This window comes from Mastomys coucha, unplaced genomic scaffold (genome assembly GCF_008632895.1).
Source record: "Mastomys coucha isolate ucsf_1 unplaced genomic scaffold, UCSF_Mcou_1 pScaffold13, whole genome shotgun sequence".
Classification (NCBI taxonomy): domain Eukaryota; kingdom Metazoa; phylum Chordata; class Mammalia; order Rodentia; family Muridae; genus Mastomys; species Mastomys coucha.
The window spans coordinates 57,807,746-57,828,448 of NW_022196895.1; the positions used below are offsets into that span (position 1 = coordinate 57,807,746).

The 20,703-nt window shown below is 45.0% G+C and overlaps 1 protein-coding gene across 1 annotated transcript in view; it reads left to right on the forward strand.

The window, feature by feature from the left end:
- The window catches only part of Sh3tc2 (SH3 domain and tetratricopeptide repeats 2), a 67,954-nt gene that overhangs the window by 43,678 nt on the left and 3,573 nt on the right, over positions 1-20,703 (forward strand). Inside the window, exons 13-15 of the mRNA XM_031365832.1 lie at positions 16,059-16,209; positions 16,873-16,995; positions 20,026-20,176. Of these exons, the coding sequence (XP_031221692.1) occupies positions 16,059-16,209; positions 16,873-16,995; positions 20,026-20,176 (425 nt within the window). The remainder of the gene's footprint in view (positions 1-16,058; positions 16,210-16,872; positions 16,996-20,025; positions 20,177-20,703) is intronic.

The window sequence follows — 20,703 nt, forward strand, 5'->3', positions numbered from 1 at the left end:
TGATGCAGAGGCCACGGAGGCAGGAGCTGATGCAGAGGCCATGGAGGCAGGAGCTGATGCAGAGGCCATGGAGGAGTATTGCACACTGGCTTTGTTCTCATGGCTTGCTCAGACTGCTTTCTTGTAGAACCAAAGATCATCAGCTCAGAGGTGGCACCACCACAATAGGCTAAGCCCTCCCTCCCCCATAAATCATGAATTCAGAAAATTCCTCACAGGCTTGCCTTCAGCCTGATTTATAGAGACTTTTTTTTTTTTAAAGATTTATTTACTATTTTATATAAGTACATTGTATCTGTCTTTAGACACACCAGAAGAGGGCATCAGATTTCATTATGGATGGTTGTGAGCCACCATGTGGTTGCTGGGATTTGAACTCAAGACCTTTGGAAGAGCAGTCAGTGCTCCTAACCGCTGAGCCATCTCTCCAGCCCCCATAGAGACATTTTCTTAAGTGAGGCTCCCTCCTCTCAGATGACTCTAGCTGTGTCAAGTTGACATAAAAGTAGCCACCAGCACTGGTACCATGGTAACTGTGGGTATGTAGGCATCAGACAATAGTTAATCACATGGTGAACTCTCGTTCTGTACGTATTTCTCCCCTCTCACCCTATTTCTTTCTGTTCCTGTTCTTGTACAAAAATCAGACATCTTCTGAGCTTCCCACTGCCCTTGCCTTTGGTGCCAGCGAGAGAATTCTGACATATACAGCCCGTGGGAGGCAAAGGAATGCCTGCCCAGCCTGTCCTGCCTACATTCCTACACACTCTAGGAGTATGGATGCCTCTGGACAGACTCAAAAGATAGGTTTCAGTGAAATTTTGGAACAAAATAAAATAGTCACATGCGTTTTGGAACTGGGCTTTAGGAAAGTCAGATTTGAAATGACCGAACAAGGATGCTGAATTTACATCTGACTGATCGCTGCCTCGCTACTGTGTTTCCTGTGTATTTTCAGGGTTAGATTATTCCTGTGCCCAGCTACTACCTGCCATCCTTTGCTCTCAGCTCTGGTTTAGCTGTCAAAAATATTGATATCTTGCCAACAGCGGGGAGAGAGAGACAGAGACAGAGAGAGACGGAGAGAGGAGAGTGGGTGAGCAGAAGGATAGAGAGTATGAATCACTGTTCTTAGATGATGCAGGTTGATGCAGAAGAGACATGAAGTGGGGACCCCAAGAAGATAGCAACTACAAACCTGGACAAGTGGCTGGAATTAGGAGTGTGGAAACCCAGTCCCTCTGTGACCTGATAACCTGTCCTTAACAAGTCACTTGCCTTGATTGCTGTGTTCATAGAGTCAATTTCAGTCAGGAATCTTCCGGATGAGTCTGAGACCAGCTAACTGTATCAATCTGACACTGGCTACCAAGCTCCTAGCGCCTCCAAAGAGACTTCATTTGTTGAGGCAGATCCTTAAAGCTATGGACCTTTTAGATAGAGGCATGGAGCCAGAGACCTCAGAGTTCTTGTAGGCAGATGTTGTAACAAGCTCAGAACTATGCTATGTGCTCATGTGGCCAGTGGAGTGATGACTGAGTTTTAGCCCAGGGGAATCACTACCCTCATGTTACAGGTGCGCTGCACCACACACTGATGCTTAAGAGAGAGTGGGGTGTTTGTTACCAAAAGGAGACCCTGGCTGGATTGCTCAGGGCTCAGGTAAGGAACGAAAGGGGCTTGGAGCATGGAAGCAGGCCTTCTAGTGTTTAGTGACAAGATTAGTGGTCAGTGCATCAACGGGAGTTCAGGTGCCATTCCAAATGTTCTCTTTGATCCTGGTCTATGCCGTATTAGGTATAATATGGCATGGACCCCTCCTTAGGGAGTATTCACCAACAAGGAACCTCGTATTGAATACATATTAGGACAAAGTGACTCGTCCCCTCATAAGGGATGTAGATTCCCTCCCCCTAAAATTAGTTGCTTATAGTAAAAAATGTAAAATTAAATTAAACCAGCATTGAGGATTATGAATCGAAAACAAGGATCTCTTTGCAAGTACCTGTGTCCTAAATTCTCCAGAAGTAACTATTTAAAAATTTAAAAATATCGCAGGGCAGTGGTGGTGCATGCCTTTAATCCCAGCACTTGGGAGGCAGAGGCAGGTGAATTTCTGAGTTCAAGGCCAGCCTGGTCTACAGAGTGAGTTCCATGATAGCCAGGGCTACACAGAGAAACCCTGTCTTGAAAAACAAAACAAAAAACAAAAATTTAAAGCCCCTGTGGATAAAAGAATAAATATCACATTCTCTATATTAAGTTCTCAGTATAGTAGAGATAATATGCACATACTTTAGTTACATGAAGGATTATGATGAAACTTGTATACAATGCAGTCAGTGTACTTTTTGTTCGCATTTTTCATTTGAAACCGCTATGAAATGCTGAACCAGCATTTTTGAGGCTAAAATCTATTTTACTGAAACAAATCTCATACTATTTCATATTTCATACTAACAGTATTTTCATAATATTTCATATTTTGATCATATTTTCCCTCCCCTAAGTCCTCTCAGATCCTCTCCACTTTCCTACTCACTTGATTTTATGTTCTTTTTCTCTCTCCCTTTAAAAAACCCAAAAAAACCCAACCCAACCCAAACCAAACCAGAACCCCTAAGAAATACAAACAAAGCTCCAACAAAAACAAACAAGCAAAAGACTGATAGCTCAAAAGATGACAAAAGAAAGCAAAATGAAACAAGGAATCCTAAACAAAAACCCAGTGGGTTCGTTCAGTGCCGGCCAACTACTGGGGCCTGCCCTGCAGGCTGGCTGATACATCCAGTGTGACTCCACTGGAGAAAAGGTGTTCCCTTCCCCGGTGGGTATCATTTGCAGACAGCATCATGGTTAGGGGTGGAACTCCCCACGCCCCACCTCAGTGATAATCGGATCTGTCCCCAAGAAAGCATTTTACTACAACATAAGAGTCTTTCTGATCTGTTTACGGCAAGTGCTGGGGAGTCTCATAGTTAGGAACGAAAACATCCAAAAGAACGGTCCCATACAGCCTCCACTGTGCGATCGTGTGTGCCGCCCTTTCAGACTTCAGGCAGGTAGTGATCATTCAGGAACTTTTTGAAACAACGTCCTTGAAGTCTGATCACATGCGATACGGCTGAGCCTTTACAATTTAATTCGCAGCTCAACGTACATTTTAGCTTTTAGCATTCTCGTGGAGCTGTGTTAAGTCTCATTGCTATCAAGCTCCCAGTCCTCTTCAGGGCCTCCTCCTCCCAACCCCTGGCATCCTCTGCAGCAAGGACTGCCCACTCTCCACTCTCATCCAGCCCTGGAAACCACAAACCTCCTGTGTATCCGGTTGATACTAGCTAGCTACAGGTGGGGTGAGTTTCGGGACTGGTTTCTTACCCTTCCTATGATGTTTTCAAGGCTCACTTATGCCATGGATGTCAGTGTCCCATTATTTTTTAACTCGTCCTCCCCCACCACTGCTATTTGTCTGTTTATTTTCTGTGTGATATTGTATGTGTGGAGGTCAGTCCCTTCTCTTCTTCTTCTTCTTCTTTTTTTTCTTTTCTCGAGACAAGGTTTCTCTGTGTAGCCCTAGCTGTCCTGGAACTCACTCTGTAGACCAGGCTGGCCTCGAACTCAGAAATCCGCCTGCCTCTGCCTCCCAAGTGCTGGGATTAAAGGCGTGCGCCACCATCACCTGGCTCGTCCCTTCTCTTCTTTAAGCGGGTCCTGGGGATTGAACTTAATCTGTAAGGCTTGGCAGCAGGAGGCTTCACCTGCTGAGCCATCTTACCAGCCCACTAGTCATTATTTTCATCACTGATGAAATGTGGCTATGCCATGTTTGCTTGATCATTTCTTAGTTGATGGACATGTGGGTTGTTTTTATTTTGTGGCTATGGTAACTAATGGGTATTTGCGAATGAGTAAAGATGGAGTTGTAGTTCTCTTGCTTATAGACTCATATGAGTAGGATTTCAGAATTGCAAGTGTTTGTAACTTTATGTTTAAATATTTGGGGAACTATAGACTGTTTTCCAAAGAGGTCGTACCATTTGATATCCCTATGAGAAATGTGTGATGATGTTAGTGCCCAAGGTCCTCCCTGTGTTTGTTTGCTATTGTATGGGTTTCATTTTAGCCATCCTAGTGGGTCGAGATGGGATGGAATTATTTCCATTGTGCTTTTGATCTGCATTTCCTTAGTGAATGAAGATGCTGAACATTGTTTCTTGGGTTTTATATGTTCTTTTTTGAAAAATGCTTGTACAAGTCATTTGTCTACCTATCTACCCATCTATCTATCTATCTATCTATCTATCTATCTATCTATCTATCCATCCATCTATCCATCTATCTATCTATCATTTATTTGAGACAGAGTTTCTTTGTGTAGCCTCGGCTGTCCTGGACCTCCCTCAGCAGGCCAGGTTGACCTGAAACTCAGAGATTCTCCTGCCTTTGCCTTCCGAGTGCTGGGATTAAAGGTGTGTGTTGTTGACTGTAAGACTTCATGTACTCTGGATTTGAGTCTGTCCTCGGATGTGTGTGTTGCAGACATTTTCTGCCAGTCTTGCTCTTTTAGTTGCCTCGTGCAATGAACTAAGCATACTCTTTACCATGGTCAATCTTGGATGTCACTTTAAGGCAATTAGGAAAGCACACAGGTGGGTGCACTGGGGGAGGGGATTCCAGAGGGACTTAATAAAGCTGTGAAGGCCCACCACCAACACAGAGGGCATCATCCCATAGGCAGGTGGTCCAGGTGAGATAAGGGCGTGGACTCAAATACTGCTCTCTAGAGAATAACCAACCCCTTTTTATTGTTAGAAAGTTGGCAGTAGTCTTCAACTTAGTTCCCAAGTCTCCCTTCACCTTTCTTTGTTTTTCTTGTCTTACTAACTAGAGATCTGACACTTTAAAATATCCTTTAAAAAAACTGATTTTCCATCTTATCCATTTTCCCCACTGTGCTGTTCCCTGTGTGTGCCATTCTCTGCCCTCCCATCTTGCCTGCTTCCTCTACTTGCTTTGGGTTGACTTTATTTCTCTTTGGTTAGGGTCTTAAGGTGACATTGACGTGTGTGAGCATCCTGATTTTCAAGTGTTAAGTATTTCCCTCTGAGCTCTGCTTTATATCATCCCTGAAGTTCTGGTATACTGTGCTTTTGTTTTTTATTAAACTCAAAAGTATTTTCTAATATCTTTGTGATTTCTTCTCTGACCTGTTGATTATTTAGGAGTATTTTCAGATGAATTTCCCAGTTGTTAAAAACTATAACTGATGCCTAATTTGATCCCACTGTGTTGGGAATATATACTTTGTATGAGTCTATTCCTCTCAAATAAGGCGCGACATATGGTCTGGACACTGTAGAAGACTGTGCTTTTTGCTGCTGTCAGTTGTGACATTCTGTGTAGATCTCTATTAGATCCCATTGGTCTGTTTCCTTAGATCTTAATGGACTTTTAATTTGCTCTCTATTTTTATCATTATTGTTATTGTTGTCTGGAACTGAGGTTGCACTGGGGGCCATGTGCATGTTGAATATGTGCTGACCGTCAGAACTATACCCATGGTTCCTGGTTTCCTTCTTACTCCATGTCTAACTGTACTTTGTGTTATTGAACATGGGTTATTAATATAGTGTTGCTTTGCTGAATCGTTTAGTTCCTTTTCAGTTCTGTTAGGCTGGTCTGCACATCATTTTGGGCTCTGTCACACACACACACACACATATACACACGTACACACAGACACACATAGACAAATGTGTAATCCATGTGTTTCCTGTTATATTGGCTGTCTTTTTTTTTTTTTGTTTGTTTGTTTGTTTTTGTTTTTTTTCGAGACAGGGTTTCTCTGTATAGCCCTGGCTGTCCCGGAACTCACTCTGTAGACCAGGCAGGCCTTGAACTCAGAAATCCGCCTGCCTCTGCCTCCCAAGTACCGGAATTAAAGTTGTGTGCCATCACTGCCCGGCTATATTGGCTGTCTTATCAAAATGACTGACATTGTTTCTAGTGATAATGTTGGTGCTCTTCTCAGTATCGGTGTCCGCCTTCCCCTCCCTCCATAACTGTTGCATGGTGTCTATTTCTATATACTTTTGCTTTCTGAATTATCATTGAGTCTAAAGTGCGCATATACTTTGGTCATTTAAAATATCTGCTCTGCCAACGTCTGTCTCTCCTTTGACTAAAGTGTTTAACCCATTTCTGGTTAAGTAAGCACCCTCTTATGTGCACCTGCAGGTAGGCTTATATGCCATTTTATCATTTTTATGTTTGTTTTCTGTTGTCTCACATCTGTTTGGACTTTCAATTCTGCCATCTCTGCTTTCTCTCATGTTCAGTAGATATTTTATGGAGCACTGTTTTATTTCCTTCATTACATTTATTTTCTCAGTGGGTTCCTGAGGATCGTGAGTTCTTGCAGGACTTTCTGAGCGAGCACACCTAGCTTCAGACATGCACATGGCCTTCATTCTAGAGAGGCTGGTTGGAGCTTTACAAAGCCTCGTGTGGACACAGTATTGATCTCTCCACTCTCGCTTTAATGTGTTTTTGCCTATTCCTTGTGTGTAGTTCCTTTTTGTGATGTTGAGGATTGAACCCAGGGCTTCACAAACACCAAGCAAATGTTCCACCACTGAGTTACATTCTCAACCCTAGGTTTCTATTTGTCCCAAATATTTTCTTTATTGTAGACAATTTTTAAATCCTGGCCCAGCTTCCCTGGTATTGTGTTTCCAGATAAAGAAAAAAACCACACATACACATCATTTATATTTACAACCAGCCTTAAGCAGTACAACAGCTTGGCAGCTGCCCACCCTCCATGCTGTTAGAATCTACCTTCCTATCGATAACCCTGAGTTATTACTTGCTATTTACTATGTTCCGTCGGGGCTGATCTTAACACCAATTGGGCAACCCTCAGGCCACGTTCTCTTGATGCTCAAACCCATGGTCACTGCTCCTTATTCCTCTCCTGCTCCTTCTTCTCCCTCAATGGTCCTCCTCTCCCACAAGCCTGTGACACCTAAATTCCACTTTTGTCTCTTCTGCCCAGCTATTAGCTGCCAGCATCTTTATTTACCAATCAGAATTAACTTGGGGGCAGGGTCACAGGGATACATCTAGACTCCAGGTCTTGAGGTGCTGCCCTTTGCATGACAATAGACAGTAAAAGACAAAACCTTAGCATATTTTACGGCAGACTGTGGTGATGTTCATTTATCTTTCTGATTTTTTTGGCAAACCTCATAAAAAGAAGGTTTTTAAAAAAAATCTATTTAATTAATTAATTTAATTAGAATAAACTCTGATAACCAATAAAAATAAGCTTGGCATCTACAGGCTTTAAGAACAAGCCAATATAACAGGAAACACATGGATTACACATTTGTCTATGTGTATCTGCGTGTATTTGTGTGTGTGTGTGTGTGTGTGTGACAGAGTCCAAAATGATGTGCAGACCAGCCTAACAGAACTGAAAAGGAACTAAACGATTCAGCGAAACAACACTATATTAATAACCCATGTTCAATAAACCTAATTTGACCATCCTCAGGTCAAATCGACCCTCTTCAGGGCTGAAACTTTGGGGAATCCAAACTCATCCGGATGCCCCCAGCAGGGTTTCCTAGCAACTGACTTTAAGGCAGTTAGATGGTTGTCACAGGCCTGGGGTGAGCAGGAAGGATCGAGGCTAGGTGAGAAAGCATCAGGTGTCAACAAAATCAAGGTGAGATTTGAGTAGACTTTCTAAGGAAAGGCTTGCTGGGAAAAGTCATCGCTCATGTTTTCGTTGCCTTCTTCCAGACCTGGCCTTTCTGAGATCCTTGCTCCATTGCTCTAGAAGCTGAATCGGGTTCTTTAAAAACTGTATTTGTTTTTATTTTATGCATTTGGGTATTTTGCCTGCATGTGTGGTGTGTCTGCACACTATTTATGTGCCTGGTGCTCGTGGAGGCCTGAAGAGGGCTTTGGGTCTTCCTGAACTGCAGTTACTGATGGTTCTAAGTCTCATGTGGGTGCTGGGGACTGAACTCCAGTTCTCTGGAAGTGCAGCTGGTGCTCTTAGCCGCTGAGTCATCCCTCCAGTCCCAGGGACTTTTAATTTTAGTATACAGTAGTTCCAAGTTTTCAAGATTTTCTTTTTTTTTTTAAAGATTTATTTATTACATGTAAGTACACTGTAGCTGTCTTCAGACGCACCAGAAGAGGGCGTCAGCTCTCATTACGGGTGGCTGTGAACCACCATGTGGTTGCTGGGATTTGAACTCATGAACTTCCAAAGAGCAGTCGATGCTCTTCCCCGCTGAGCCATCTCACCAGCCCCCAAGATTTTCATTTAAAGTCTTTGGAGGAAACATTCACTAACCATCAGCATTGACTTTCCCAGGATTCAGAAGTACTTCCGGTGTCACAGGAAGCTCTTGTTGACGCAAAAGTTATTTCCTACCCCCTCCCCACCCCCACTCCAGTCACCATTTCTTCAGACAATGTTCAGGAATGCTATACTTATTTAGCATTTATAGATCAGCAATTCTATAGAGAGCTTTTAAAATTAAAAAGAACAGAGAACAAAGACAGATGAACAGGTGGCACCCCACCCTGCTAGGTGTGGCCACTTTTATTTCTCATGATGCTTCCTGGTAGCTGAAGTAAAAACCGAGGAGCCTTTTGAAGTTCTGACTGTCAGATAAAAGAATATAAACACATGCATCTGTCGGAGCAAATTTTCTCCTGGTGTTGGTTCCCAGGAAGAATTTATTAAGCAGGTCTTGATGTTGTCACGGGTTCTGAATAAAAAAGGAAATAGAAAAGAAAGGAAAGGCGATGACTGCTTCTAGGTGTGGTGGAGAAGAAAGTTTATTATTGGATAGGTGGAGCATAGCCAGAGGTAGACATTTCTAGGTGGACATGACCCTGAGCCATGTGGGGGGAGAGAGAGAGAAAGAGGGAGGGAGGGAAAGAGAGAGAGAGAGAGAGAGAGAGAGAGAGAGGAACCAAGTACAACAACCAGGAGACCAAAGGTACAAAAGGGGCAGGTAACCAAAATGTCTGGATTATATAGGGATGAGCCTCTGGGGGAAGAGCTGGAGAGTTCAGGGTAGAGGGCAGGTATACCAGCCATACCGCATAACAGCTAGGGACTGAGGGATGCTGGGGGAACCTGGAGGCCAGGTCCACTAGGTTAACTAGGAATCTCAGGTGTTTGTGCTGGGTTTGAAACTTAACAGTTCTCAACCTTTCTGATGCTGCGACCCTTTAATACAGTTCTTCATGCTGTTGTGACTCCCCCCCCCACCCCCAACCATAAAGTTATTTTCATTGCTACTTCATAACTTTGCTACTGTTATGAACTGTAATATAAATATCTGGTATGCAGGGCCTCTGATATGCAACTCCTATGAAAAGGTCCTCCAGGGCGGCAACTCCCAGGTTGAGTACCACTGTTGTGGACAGATTCCTTCAGCTCCTCTCAGAGAGTTTCCATTCTCACCGAACTCAAGGTAAAGCAAGCAAAGGCAGCCCAGAGGAGAGAGCGATTCTAGGGAGGGGTAAAAAGGTCTGCGTGACAGAAGTCACCCGGGCAGAACATTTGAGGAGAGTCCTGAGGGCTGAGCGTGATGTTTGGGAAGAGGATCATGGTAACAAGTGGCATTTCTGACCATGGGAATAGAAGCAAGGGCCATGTGTGTAACAGGTGAGCAGATGCTAGTGACCCCTGGGACTCAGGCTGAGAAGAACTTGCAGAGCTGGGTGGGCTGGGGGATTGCACCTCAGCAGGCCTCTGGACTTACAGTAAGCATCCATAAGGAAAATACGGGGCTTGCAGAAAACTTCTATTGAACATGTGTTGTTCGCTGAGCAGCGTGTTTGTTTCAAGGCAACCACATGGAGCAAGAAGTTATTTGGAAGTAGAGAGCTAAAGTGGTCCAGTGTGTTTGTTGCCTGAGGTCCCTGGCCGGGTTGTTGCCAATAGTTAGAGACTATAGCAGTATTGGCAAACTTGTTTGGCTTTTATTTTTTTGAGACAGAGACTCCCAGAGCAGGGTGACCTTGAACCTTTATTCTCCTGCTCCCACCTCGAAAGTGCTAGGGTTATGAGCATGAGCTACCACATTCCCACATTAGTAAGCTTAAAAAAAAAAATAGTCCAATAGTACCCTTTCAGGATTTGTGGGCCATATGTTCTCTGTCAGTGCTCTTCCACTCTGCAGCTGCAGCGCAAAAACAGGACATTAACAACGAGTGTGGCTGCATTCCAGAAAAGCTACTCATAAAAGCAGACAGGAGGGTGTGCTTGGCACATGGGTCAGAATTTGCCACCCCGAGTCTATAGGGCATGTACTCAAGCACTTTGTATGTGTTCCATTTTCTCTGCTAACAGTCCTCGCCCTACCTAGATAAGGATGGTGTGTTGGGATCCCGGGTTGAGAGCGGCTTAGTTTTTATCAGCTCTGTCCCTGCCTGCTGGAGTCGAGACTCATTATGTTGCTTGGCTTCACAGGATTCACCTCAAATTCTCATGAGAGGGTTTCCCTCTTCTGTCTTTATGGTGGTTGTGATCGCATAAATTTAATGATTTTCCTCTGGTGTTTAAAATGGGCAGGGTTAGTAGGTGATAAAAGATTTGGCTCACTGTTCGGTACCTACAGGGTAATATTCTCTCTGCCTTCCAGGTGACAACTAGATTGGAGTGGGGCCAAGTGTTTCACTCCCCAGGTGGGAGAGGTCTTTGTGGGTTTTGTTCGCAGCCTTAATCTGACACATGCAGACTGTGTTAGTTACTTTCCTATCGATGTGGTTAAATGCCACAACCGAGGCAAGTAATGAAAGAAAGCATTTAATAGGGCTTCAGTTTCAGAGGGTTGGAGTCCATCATGACAGACTGAAGGCACGGTGGAGGAAACAGCTAAGAGCTCACATCTTGGGACTGCAATGGGATGGGGGATGCAGAGTATCCTGGGGATGACGGGAAGCATTGGAAGCTTCGAAGCCCAGCCCTGGGTCAGACCTCCTCTAAGAAGGCCACACCTCCCCTAACAAGCCCACACCTTCTCTAAAAGGCCACATTACCTTCTCTAACAAGGCCTCCCATAACAAGGCCATACCTCCTCTAACAAGGCCACACCACTCTAGGACCAAGTATTCAAACATATGAGCCTATGGGGGCATTCTCAACTAAACCACTATACAGATCAACTCCTTGTTCTAGAGCTGAGCCAGACAGGGTTCAGAAGGACCTTGTGACTTTATTGGATCCGCTCAACAAATATATCTTTTTAAATCATTTTCTATGGCCCAGACAAGTAGCTAGAAATCAGTCAGATAAAGGCTTTATAGTCCCCGAGCTTATGCTCACAGAATAGTAAGGAGAACAGGAAATGGTCACCACAGTCAGGAAGCGTGCTAAGCGCAGCCACATACTACAACTAGAAAGAGGGGATGCTTTGCATGCAGTAGGCCCTTGTGAGACCAACTAGTCTCTGCATGTAAATCTGATGCCCGTGTAGGATCGGTTCCTCCTAGCTTTTATTTTTATTCTATTCTGCTTGCTTCTGTGGATCTAAAATAAAAACAGCAAAGTAAACAACAGAAACAAGAAAAGCCTCCAACGTTTGGTTTCTAATGTAACTAATATGACTAATCCCTAATTCTGCAATCCTAAATGAAGAAACAGCTGTGTTTGGTATGCCCACACTTGATCCCAAGGCCGTGGTTCACTACCACCTGTTTTTGCAGATGAGGAAAGTTTTTTTCAAGGTTTGCAATCACTAATGTCCTTAACCATTTCAGTTTTTTTTTTTTTTTTAAGTGGCAAAAGAAATCAAAGCTTTCCCACAAGTGGGAGCTAAGCCAGGAGTTCAGTAAGGGTTGCTCGAATGAGTGGTTGGACTCGCAGTGATAGATGCTGGTTTAAACAGGGTTTATTACATGCCCAGTGACTTACACTTTCTGAGCCTTAATTTTCCATTTTTAATTGCATTTATTTATTTGTGGCATGTGTGTGTGTGTGTGAGAGAGAGAGAGAAAGGGGGTAGGGGAAGGGGAGAGGGAGAGAGGGAAAAGGAGAGAGGAAGAGGGAAAGAGGGAGAAGGAAAGAGGGATGGAGAGAGGGAGAGAGGGAAGGGGGAAGGAGAGGGAGAGGGAGAGGGAAGGAGGAAGGGGGAAGGAGAGGGAGAGGGAGAGGGAAGGAGGGAGAGAAGAGAGAGAGAGTGAGGGAGAGGACCATAGTATGTCTGTGACAGTGTGTATGTGGGTGTCAGAGAACAACCTTCAGGGTCTCTCAGAGAACAACCTTCAGGGTTCTTTCCTTCTACCATGTGGGTCCCAGTGGTGGAACTCAGATGTCTTAACGCACAGAGTCACTCTTCTACTAGCTCTTATGTTTTCTTTTTGTGAATGGATACAGTAGTAGTAATACTGTTCTCTTGGAGCTACTGTGATAATTAATTGAGATTTTGGGTACAAAGTGCCCCGGGTGTGCAAAATGCCCAGTAAATTCTAGGTAACGATATATTGCTACTACCACCATCAATGAGCAGCAGAGAGTTTCAAATAAGGCTTTAGACATTAGAAACGAACAGGAGAATTTAGGAATGCTTTTTTTTTTCTCCTTTTTTGGGGGGGGTCATTGTTTATTTGTAAAATCAGCTAAGCACCTTGCTAGTTTAAAGTTCTATGGCTAGAGAATGAGAGGATGGCATCGAAGGTGCCCCACCCCTCCACCTGGACAACCATCTGCAATCAGGGGCTCTTGCTATAGCAAAAGGGCAGGCGGATCACCAGCGGCCTAGGCTCTGTTAGAGGTCAGGCAGGGTCACCCAGGCAGGGACGACAGGATGCTGTCTGGGAATACAGATGTGCTGGGGTCACCTTGCTGCCATTTGCCTCTTTGGACAGGAAAGAAGAAACAAGGCCTAGGACTCAGAGTGTGAACTTGGAGTGTGGACAGGAAATACGATTAAAACGGAAGATCAAGATAGGTCAGGTGGAGGACTCACATGAGTAAGTCAGTGTTAATCCAAATGATATGTACGTATATATGCATATATATGTGTATATACACACATAAACATATACATGTGCATGTCCATATACATATACAAATACATATACATATTTATTTAGAGGCCAAACCAGGTCTAGAGCCTTTAGGTAGTGGCAAGAGGATGCTGGGTCATTTCAAGTCAGGCCTGTGTGACAGAGCCCAGCTGTCAGATTTATTATAGTGGGGTGGTAGGGACTGATGAAAGCGTACCAAGGCAGCAGAACAAGCCTTCCAGTTTAGACGATCAGTGCACTTTAAAAAGACAAATGTGTGTCTTGGCGAACCCTTCCGCTCATGTGGAGGTCTCCATGTTGTACCTCCCACCTCCCATCCTGGGGTGTTTCTTAGAGAGAATGTTTGCTCTCCTTTCCTTGTCTACCCTCTGTGTTAGCCTCCCTGAGTCTAAATCTCGTTCCTTGAGGATCTGGAGTCAGAAACTTAAGAGCAGGGACATCTGAGGACAGTAAGTGGTAATGAAAAAAACACAACAGGAAATAGGATCAAGATGAGATTTACGAGTTCTGTCTTTACCATTGGTTCCAGTCAGAATGAGGAGCAGAGTGGAGCCAGGCCTGGGTTGCTTTAACTCTCTTTGTTCAGACTTGAGGAGAGAAGGTCAGGCCTTGCTATGTTTTATGAGAACTGTGGTTCCTACCTAATCGAGGAAGCCAGTGGCCAGCCCAGTAATGCATACGGCTCCTCAGCTGTCAGCATTGTCCCAGCTTCAGATCTGTAGTACTTGAGAGTGTCTAATGTTCACCCTGGATGCTCATCATCTTCAGTCAAGGGCAGAGGAGTAGGGATAACCAGAGTCCTTTCCTAGCTCTTACCTGGGCCAAAGACCTGGGCACTCTTTTCAGAAAGCCCAAAACTGCTTCACAGCCAGAAAGGATCAGTGAGCACAGGTTCAAGGCCAAGTTTGCATCCCTCATTGGAACAAGGGCCTGACAGCTGGGTTGTCTGTGATGGGCTGACGTATTAATCCATTTTCCATTGCTGTTGCAACACATTTTGGTCTAGGCAATAGGGCATGATGCCATGGTCACCCCAAGTCTGGCAGAGACCAACAGGCAAATGGTATCACACTGGCAAGAATGTTCGGTGAGATAAGAAACCAGATCTATGCTGTTTCTACAGGACAACTCAGCTCTCAACAGAACTACCAACATCCCAAGAGAGCCATCTTTCACAGAACTGATCCTTCTTGTGAACAAGGCCTCAGATAACTGGTGATCCAATTACCGTGGGTTAAGCCCTATATCTTATAGGCCCCACTACCTTTCCGTTTTGCCACAGTGGAGATCAAACCTCTAACACGTTAACCTTTGTGAGCCAAGCCATATCAAGAGTACAACGAGCGCATGCTTCCTGTGTATGTGTTCACGGTTGTAGTTGATAAGGTTTGGTGTTTCTGGAAGGTGCACGTTCTAGACTTGTGGCCATAAACTGAGTGTGTTTTAGGAGCTCGGGTCTATGGATCGTGACTGTCATGCTTCCATTAAGTTAGTCCCAGGTAGCTCTGGGACTCTGGAGTTTTCTGAAGCTCTCAGGTAATATGGATGGGGTGGAGGACACAGGGTTGGGAGGTGGTAGGGGTTGGGGGAGGGATGGAGTGGTGGTGATTGGGAGGGGAGCTCACACTTCAGAGCTCTCCCCTCCCCACACCCCTTTGTCTGCAACTGTTTCCTCTACAGCAGTGGTTCCCAATCTTCCTGATGCTGGGACCCTTTAATACAGTTCCTCGTGTTGTGGTGACCTCCAACCATAAAATTATTTTCATTGCTACATTCGTAACTGTGATTGCACTACTGTTAATGAATCATAATACTTTTTGGAGCTAGAGGTTTGCCAAAGAGGTTACAACACACAGGTTGCGAACCACTGTTCTAGCGCGTACAAAGAATGGCCTAGAACAGCAGTTCCTTAACCCAGTCTGCAGAGTCAAACCACAGGAGCTGTGACCGAGTGCTAGCACCTGGGGTGTAACCCCAGATAATCCAGGGCTCCAGCTAGTGTGACGGTATCGAAGCGAATTGCAATAGCTTGGTGGCATGTATTTGTTTAAAAAGCCCCCAAGTGACTCATGGCTGCTGGAGGTGAGAGAGGATGTCCTGTGCTGTGTTCTTCAACTCTGGGTCTGCACTGCCACATCATCCACACATTTCTTCATTAATTGCTGTTATGGGGAAATTGCATTTTCTACATGACACGTTTTCCCAAATCATTTCAAGAGTATCCACTAATGAGAGAGTTTCCAAATAATTAAAGCAGGATTAAGTACCAGTTTAAAAAAAAAATCACTGTTTAGATTGCTCTTCTTAGTGAAAGATCAAACTCTTCTTCGTGATTTCAAGTTATTCACTGTACATTATCTCTATGGCCACTCAGGCAATTACTTTCATAAAAGTACATTTGGTGTCTTCTTCTTCTTTTTTTTTTTTTTGGTTTTTCCAAGACAGGATTTCTCTGTGTAGCCTTGGCTGTCCTGGAACAACTCACTCTGTAAACTAGGCTGGCCTTGAACTCAGAAATCCACCTGCCTCTGCCTCCCAAGTGCTGGGATTAAAGGCATGCGCCACCACCGCCCGGCCCATTTGGTGTCTACTAAGGCGCTTATGAGAAATGTACTACAGTATCGTCTAAAGGTTGGGGGATGCGAGTTAGTAATGGTGGTCATGATATTTAAATGTTCATCAACTGCTTCCTAACGTCATAGGCACCGGTTTGAACATTCTAGATGGATTCTGTTTCTCAGTCCTCACAATAATCTTCTAAGGCAGGAACAATTAATTACACTCCCCTTTTACAGATGTGGAAATGGGCTTGGGTAAGTACTATACTGTCTTGAGATCACACAGCCTGCAGAGCTGAGACTCAAATAAGCCCTTACTCTCTCTGTGGTCTGCAGCACAAGCTTGTTCTCTTCTAGAAACTAGGGTCTTCCTGGGCTGAGTGACCTCTGAGCTCTTGGATCCTCCACAACTCACAGGTCCACATCTGTCCTCAGGTCCCTCAGAAGGTCCCTTGCCTGCATCAAGGAGAGCCTGCGCATATTCGTCGACCTAGGGGAGAGAGACAAGGCTGCTGAGGCGTGGCTGGGGGCCGGACGCCTGCACTACCTCATGCAGGAAGATGAGCTGGTGGAATTGTATCTGCAGGTGGGTCCTCGGGTGTGCTAGCTCTTTCCTCTCAGCCGCTTGAGGAGGCAGCTGTACTCTCTAAGAAGGCTGGAGGCAGAGACAGGGGAGCTTGTGGGGTTGGGGGAGGGGTGCTGAGCAGAGAACATTTGTTGCTACCAGTGACTTGAGCTTGGAGGAGGAATTGGGAGTTCCTTCAGTCTTGCTGCCTTCTCTTGCCGGGATGGGCCCCACATTTCCAGTTTCAGTCATTTATACATTAAGTGGGTCTTTTGCTAAGTCCACGCACCCTCTCAAAACATTATTTATTTATTTTTCTTGGACCCGACTTCAGATCAGCCTTTCAAAGACACTTGACTTTACATAATGTCTCAAATCGCCAGCTTGACTCATTTTTAATGGCTTTCGTGAAACATATTAAAATAAATATTTAACTATTGAAGCAGACTGTTTATCTGCGCACAACTAAGAGCTCCCCAAGTCTCACTAGAGGAATGTCCTCCTCCCACACGGGACTTCCAGATAGATCACATCTGAGTCTTTTGACCAGCCTCATGGGTGAAGGCCAGGACCACACAATAGAGTTTTTAGGATTCTGACTGGGTTCTAGATCCTACCCCTGCTTGTCTTGTAGAACTCTGGATGACCTTTACTCTCCTTTGACAGCCATTTTTGTTCCACCAGGAGGCCATCCAGACAGCCTTGAGGTCCGAAGAGCCCTCCCTCGCTCTCAGGCTTTATGAAGAAGCAGGTGATGTGTTCTTCAATGGGACCCGCCATAGACATCGTGCTGTGGAGTATTACCGGGTAAGCCCCTGACTTCCTAGTGTGTTGAGCCAGGCCCTGGCACAAATGTGGGCAGCTCCATTGACCCCTCTTTGTCTTCCTCATCTTCATCTCAGCAAGGGATCTCAGCAACTTAGTTTATACTTTGGCTTGCGGTATGGGCCTCGCTGCCACAATGTATCAGAGTAATTAGGTCTTTTGTGTGCATAGCACTTTGTTATAGTAGCATACGTAGATTATCAGTATTCTCCTCTTAGTACTGCAGCGTTATGGAAGATGATGACCTAAGGGGATGCATGGGCAGACACTATTGGGTACCTTTTCTGTTGTTGGGATTAAAAAAAAGACTAAGGCAACTTATAGAATGGTTTAATTTGAGCTTGTGGTTCTAAAGGAATACGTGTAATGTCCTATCAGAGAAGTGAGTGTGACCACAGGCAGGGACAGCAGCAGTAACATCTCACATTGCAAAGTGCAAGCAGGCAACAGAGCGAGCACTTCTGAAATGGTGAAGCTTTGGACACCCCAGAGTCTATCCCCAGTGACAGACATACTTCCTCCAGTAAGGCCATTCTTCCCAATCCTCCCCAGACTGGGAACTAAGTATTCTCATGCCCAAGACTTATGAGAGACATCTCGCTACCACAGACCCTAAAAATATCCTACTGTGCTTTATAATAAACAAGGATTAAAGTGTGTTTAAAAATTAAACTGCCTGTCAGGCAGCAGTGGTGCCTGCCTTTAATCCCCGCCCTTGGGAGGCAGAGGCAGGTGGATCTCTGAGTTTGAGGCCAGCCTGGTCTACCCAATGAATTCCAGGACAGCCAGGACTATATAGAGAAACCCTGTGTCGAAAAAACAACAAACAACTTAAAATGCATAACACCAGCTCATCAAATCATGATTTCACAGTTATTGCAAATGATGACGCCAGAAGATAAGAGAGCAAACAATACTAATGAAGTAAATGTCCAGGTGTAGCAGATATATGAATTATTTTCATCACCTGAATGACATTCGGGAAGTATTTGGTCCTAAACCTTAGCTTGTCCGGGTATGTACTCTGAGCTCAGTTGCAAGCTTTTCATCATACATGATCAGATACCAACTATGTGCCGGACACTGAGTGTAGGTGGGAGAGCAAGGAACATCTCACTGACCACTGAGATGCTTATTTTCTTATGAATTTTGTGAATAATAAAACCAAGGCTTGGGGCTGGGAAAATGGCACTTGCTACTCTGGCGAGGGACCTGGATTTGGTTCTCAACACTCACGTGGTGGCTTACATCCGCCTCTAGCTCCAGTACCAGAGGATCCAATACCCTTGTCTGGCCTGCTTAGGTGCTACATGCATGTGGTGCGCATACATGCCGGCACACACTCATACACATATACACATAAAATAAAAATAAATAAGTTTAAAAAGAAAAAGAAAGCTCAAAGATTTGGTGACATGCTTTACCTTCTCAAAAAGTGGAAGCAATGGAAATGATTATTTCCTGTAACACCATCAGACACGAGCTCATACGAGTATTCCACATATCGCCTGAGGTGAGTGACTCCCCAGGTGACCTCAGAGTTATTAGAAACCTTGGGAAGCCCCACACTGGGTGCTATCTTTATTACTGGGGAAACTGGAGTCCCCTCTTTTGGATTGTTAGTTATACTAATGAAAGAATTTAGAAACTGACTCATAAAGAAGCCCACAGACAGTTTTATTAAAGTCTAAGAGAAAAACAAGGCAGGCAAGCTATAAATTCTTGGCAGCACCAGGAGGAGAGAGCCAAGAAGAGTGAAAGCTACCCCGATTGGCTGTAGCCACATGGGGAAGGGGCGGGCACTTGGTTTAGTGAAAGACTGAGAAAGATCAGCCCCTCAGGAAAGTGTGTCGATGTGTTTCCAATATCTGAAAGGAAAAGAGAAAAGAAGGGAAAGGAACCATTTTGTTTCTCTGAGTTTGGATTCAGAGAAGTGGCCAGGCTACTTCACATTGGCCACATGGCCACACGGCCATGGCAGTGGCCTGGCACTTTGGTAGTGTTGTGTGATGGAAGACCTCCAGACAGCCACCCTAGGGGTGGGGTTTCTGAGAGGGGAAAATACATTATCTCACTAAGGGGACAACTGTCTTGCTTTTTCTTCTTAGCAAGGCTGTAAGTGACTGACAGGTCCAGAGAGATTAACCCTTAGAGGCAGAGACAACTGTTTGTAATACCCTAATCTTTGGAGCGGATCAGAAGGCCAAGTCTTCAGACAAGGCCAGAGGAAGCTTCCATTCTTTAATGGGGCCTCAATAGAGGCCCAGATGTCCCCAAGAGCTCCTCAAGAGCTGAGATCTTAAACTCATTTAGGATTGGTCTGGAATTGGGGAATGAATATAACCCATCTCACCATGCAGATCTGGAGACTCCATGTTAGAGTTGTTCCCAGGAAAGGATTAGTGTCGGTAGCTACCCTTAGCCCTAAGATGGCTGCAGGCAAGTGCTCATTCAAGAGGTGGTAAAAAGCCAGAGCTCTCTTCTAGCAATCCTGGCTGGAGAGACAAGGATGGCATGTTCCGTTTCTGGCTAAGGACAAGCAAGAATGAAACTGTTGAGTCAGGCGGTGGTGGTGGCACACGCCTTTAACCCAGCACTTGGGAGGCAGAGGCAGGCGGATCTCTGAGTTTGAGGCCAGCCTGGTCCACAAATTGAGTCTCAGAATAGCCAGGGACACACAGAGAAACCTTGTCTCGAACCAAAGAACGAACAAAGAACGGAACTGTTTACTTGGGAATCTCCTGCCCCCAGATTGCCTTAGTCAATCTTTTGTCTCCCGTCCTCATCCTTAGGAAGTCGACTTTCCTTTGTGCTTTGCAGTTGCCTCAATTTTAGAAGGTTCCATGACCTCCAGTTCTTAAACTAGTTCCCTCTGGGCAGAGTACCAAGAGGAGAGGGAGTTGAGGAAAGGCAACATGGAGACACACTGTTACCACGATCCCTCCATGAGAAGCCAGGCCTGGAGGGTTCGGGGTGTCTGTAGATTAAGATCACTGTGCCTCGGTTCCGTAGGCTGGAGCTGTTCCTTTAGCGAGGAGAATGAAGGCACTTCGCACCGAGCTCCGGATCTTCAACAAGCTGACAGAGCTGCAGATCAGCCTTGAGGGCTATGAGAAAGCTTTGGAATTTGCCACCCTGGCTGCCAGGCTGAGTGTCCTCACAGGTAGGTGGTCCTAACCCATAGGTGCATGGAGCCAGGAATATAAACACTACATAACGCCTGGCTAGTGAAGGAGCGGGCACCAGCTTTGAGCTAGGGTTGTGTGGGTTTTAATCCCAGGTTCAGCAATCAGGGAAACTGTCGTTGCGCAGGAGCAGTTTCCACGAGTTTTGTTCTTCGTCTGCAGAGCAGTTTTCAAATGAGCGTCTACCCCCATTTGGTTGGTGAGGCACAGGTCCTTATTCTGAGGTCAGTGAGGCCAGTGCTAACTGTTATATCACAGCTGGTAACAGTCCCCCATGAAGTAAGTGGTATTTTATCCCATGCATAGTAATGTCTTGATTACATACCCCCCCCCAGTAGAAATGCAAATGAACCTAACTCAGGACATATTTGAAAGAGCTTGTACTTAAAGGAAAAGCTGGTGAGGAGTAATGTCAGCAGTTGACAGAGGGGAAAGGCAAAATTAAAAAGACTGAAAACAAACTTCATCCTGAGTGTGCGTGTGTGTGTGTGTGTGTGTGTGTGTG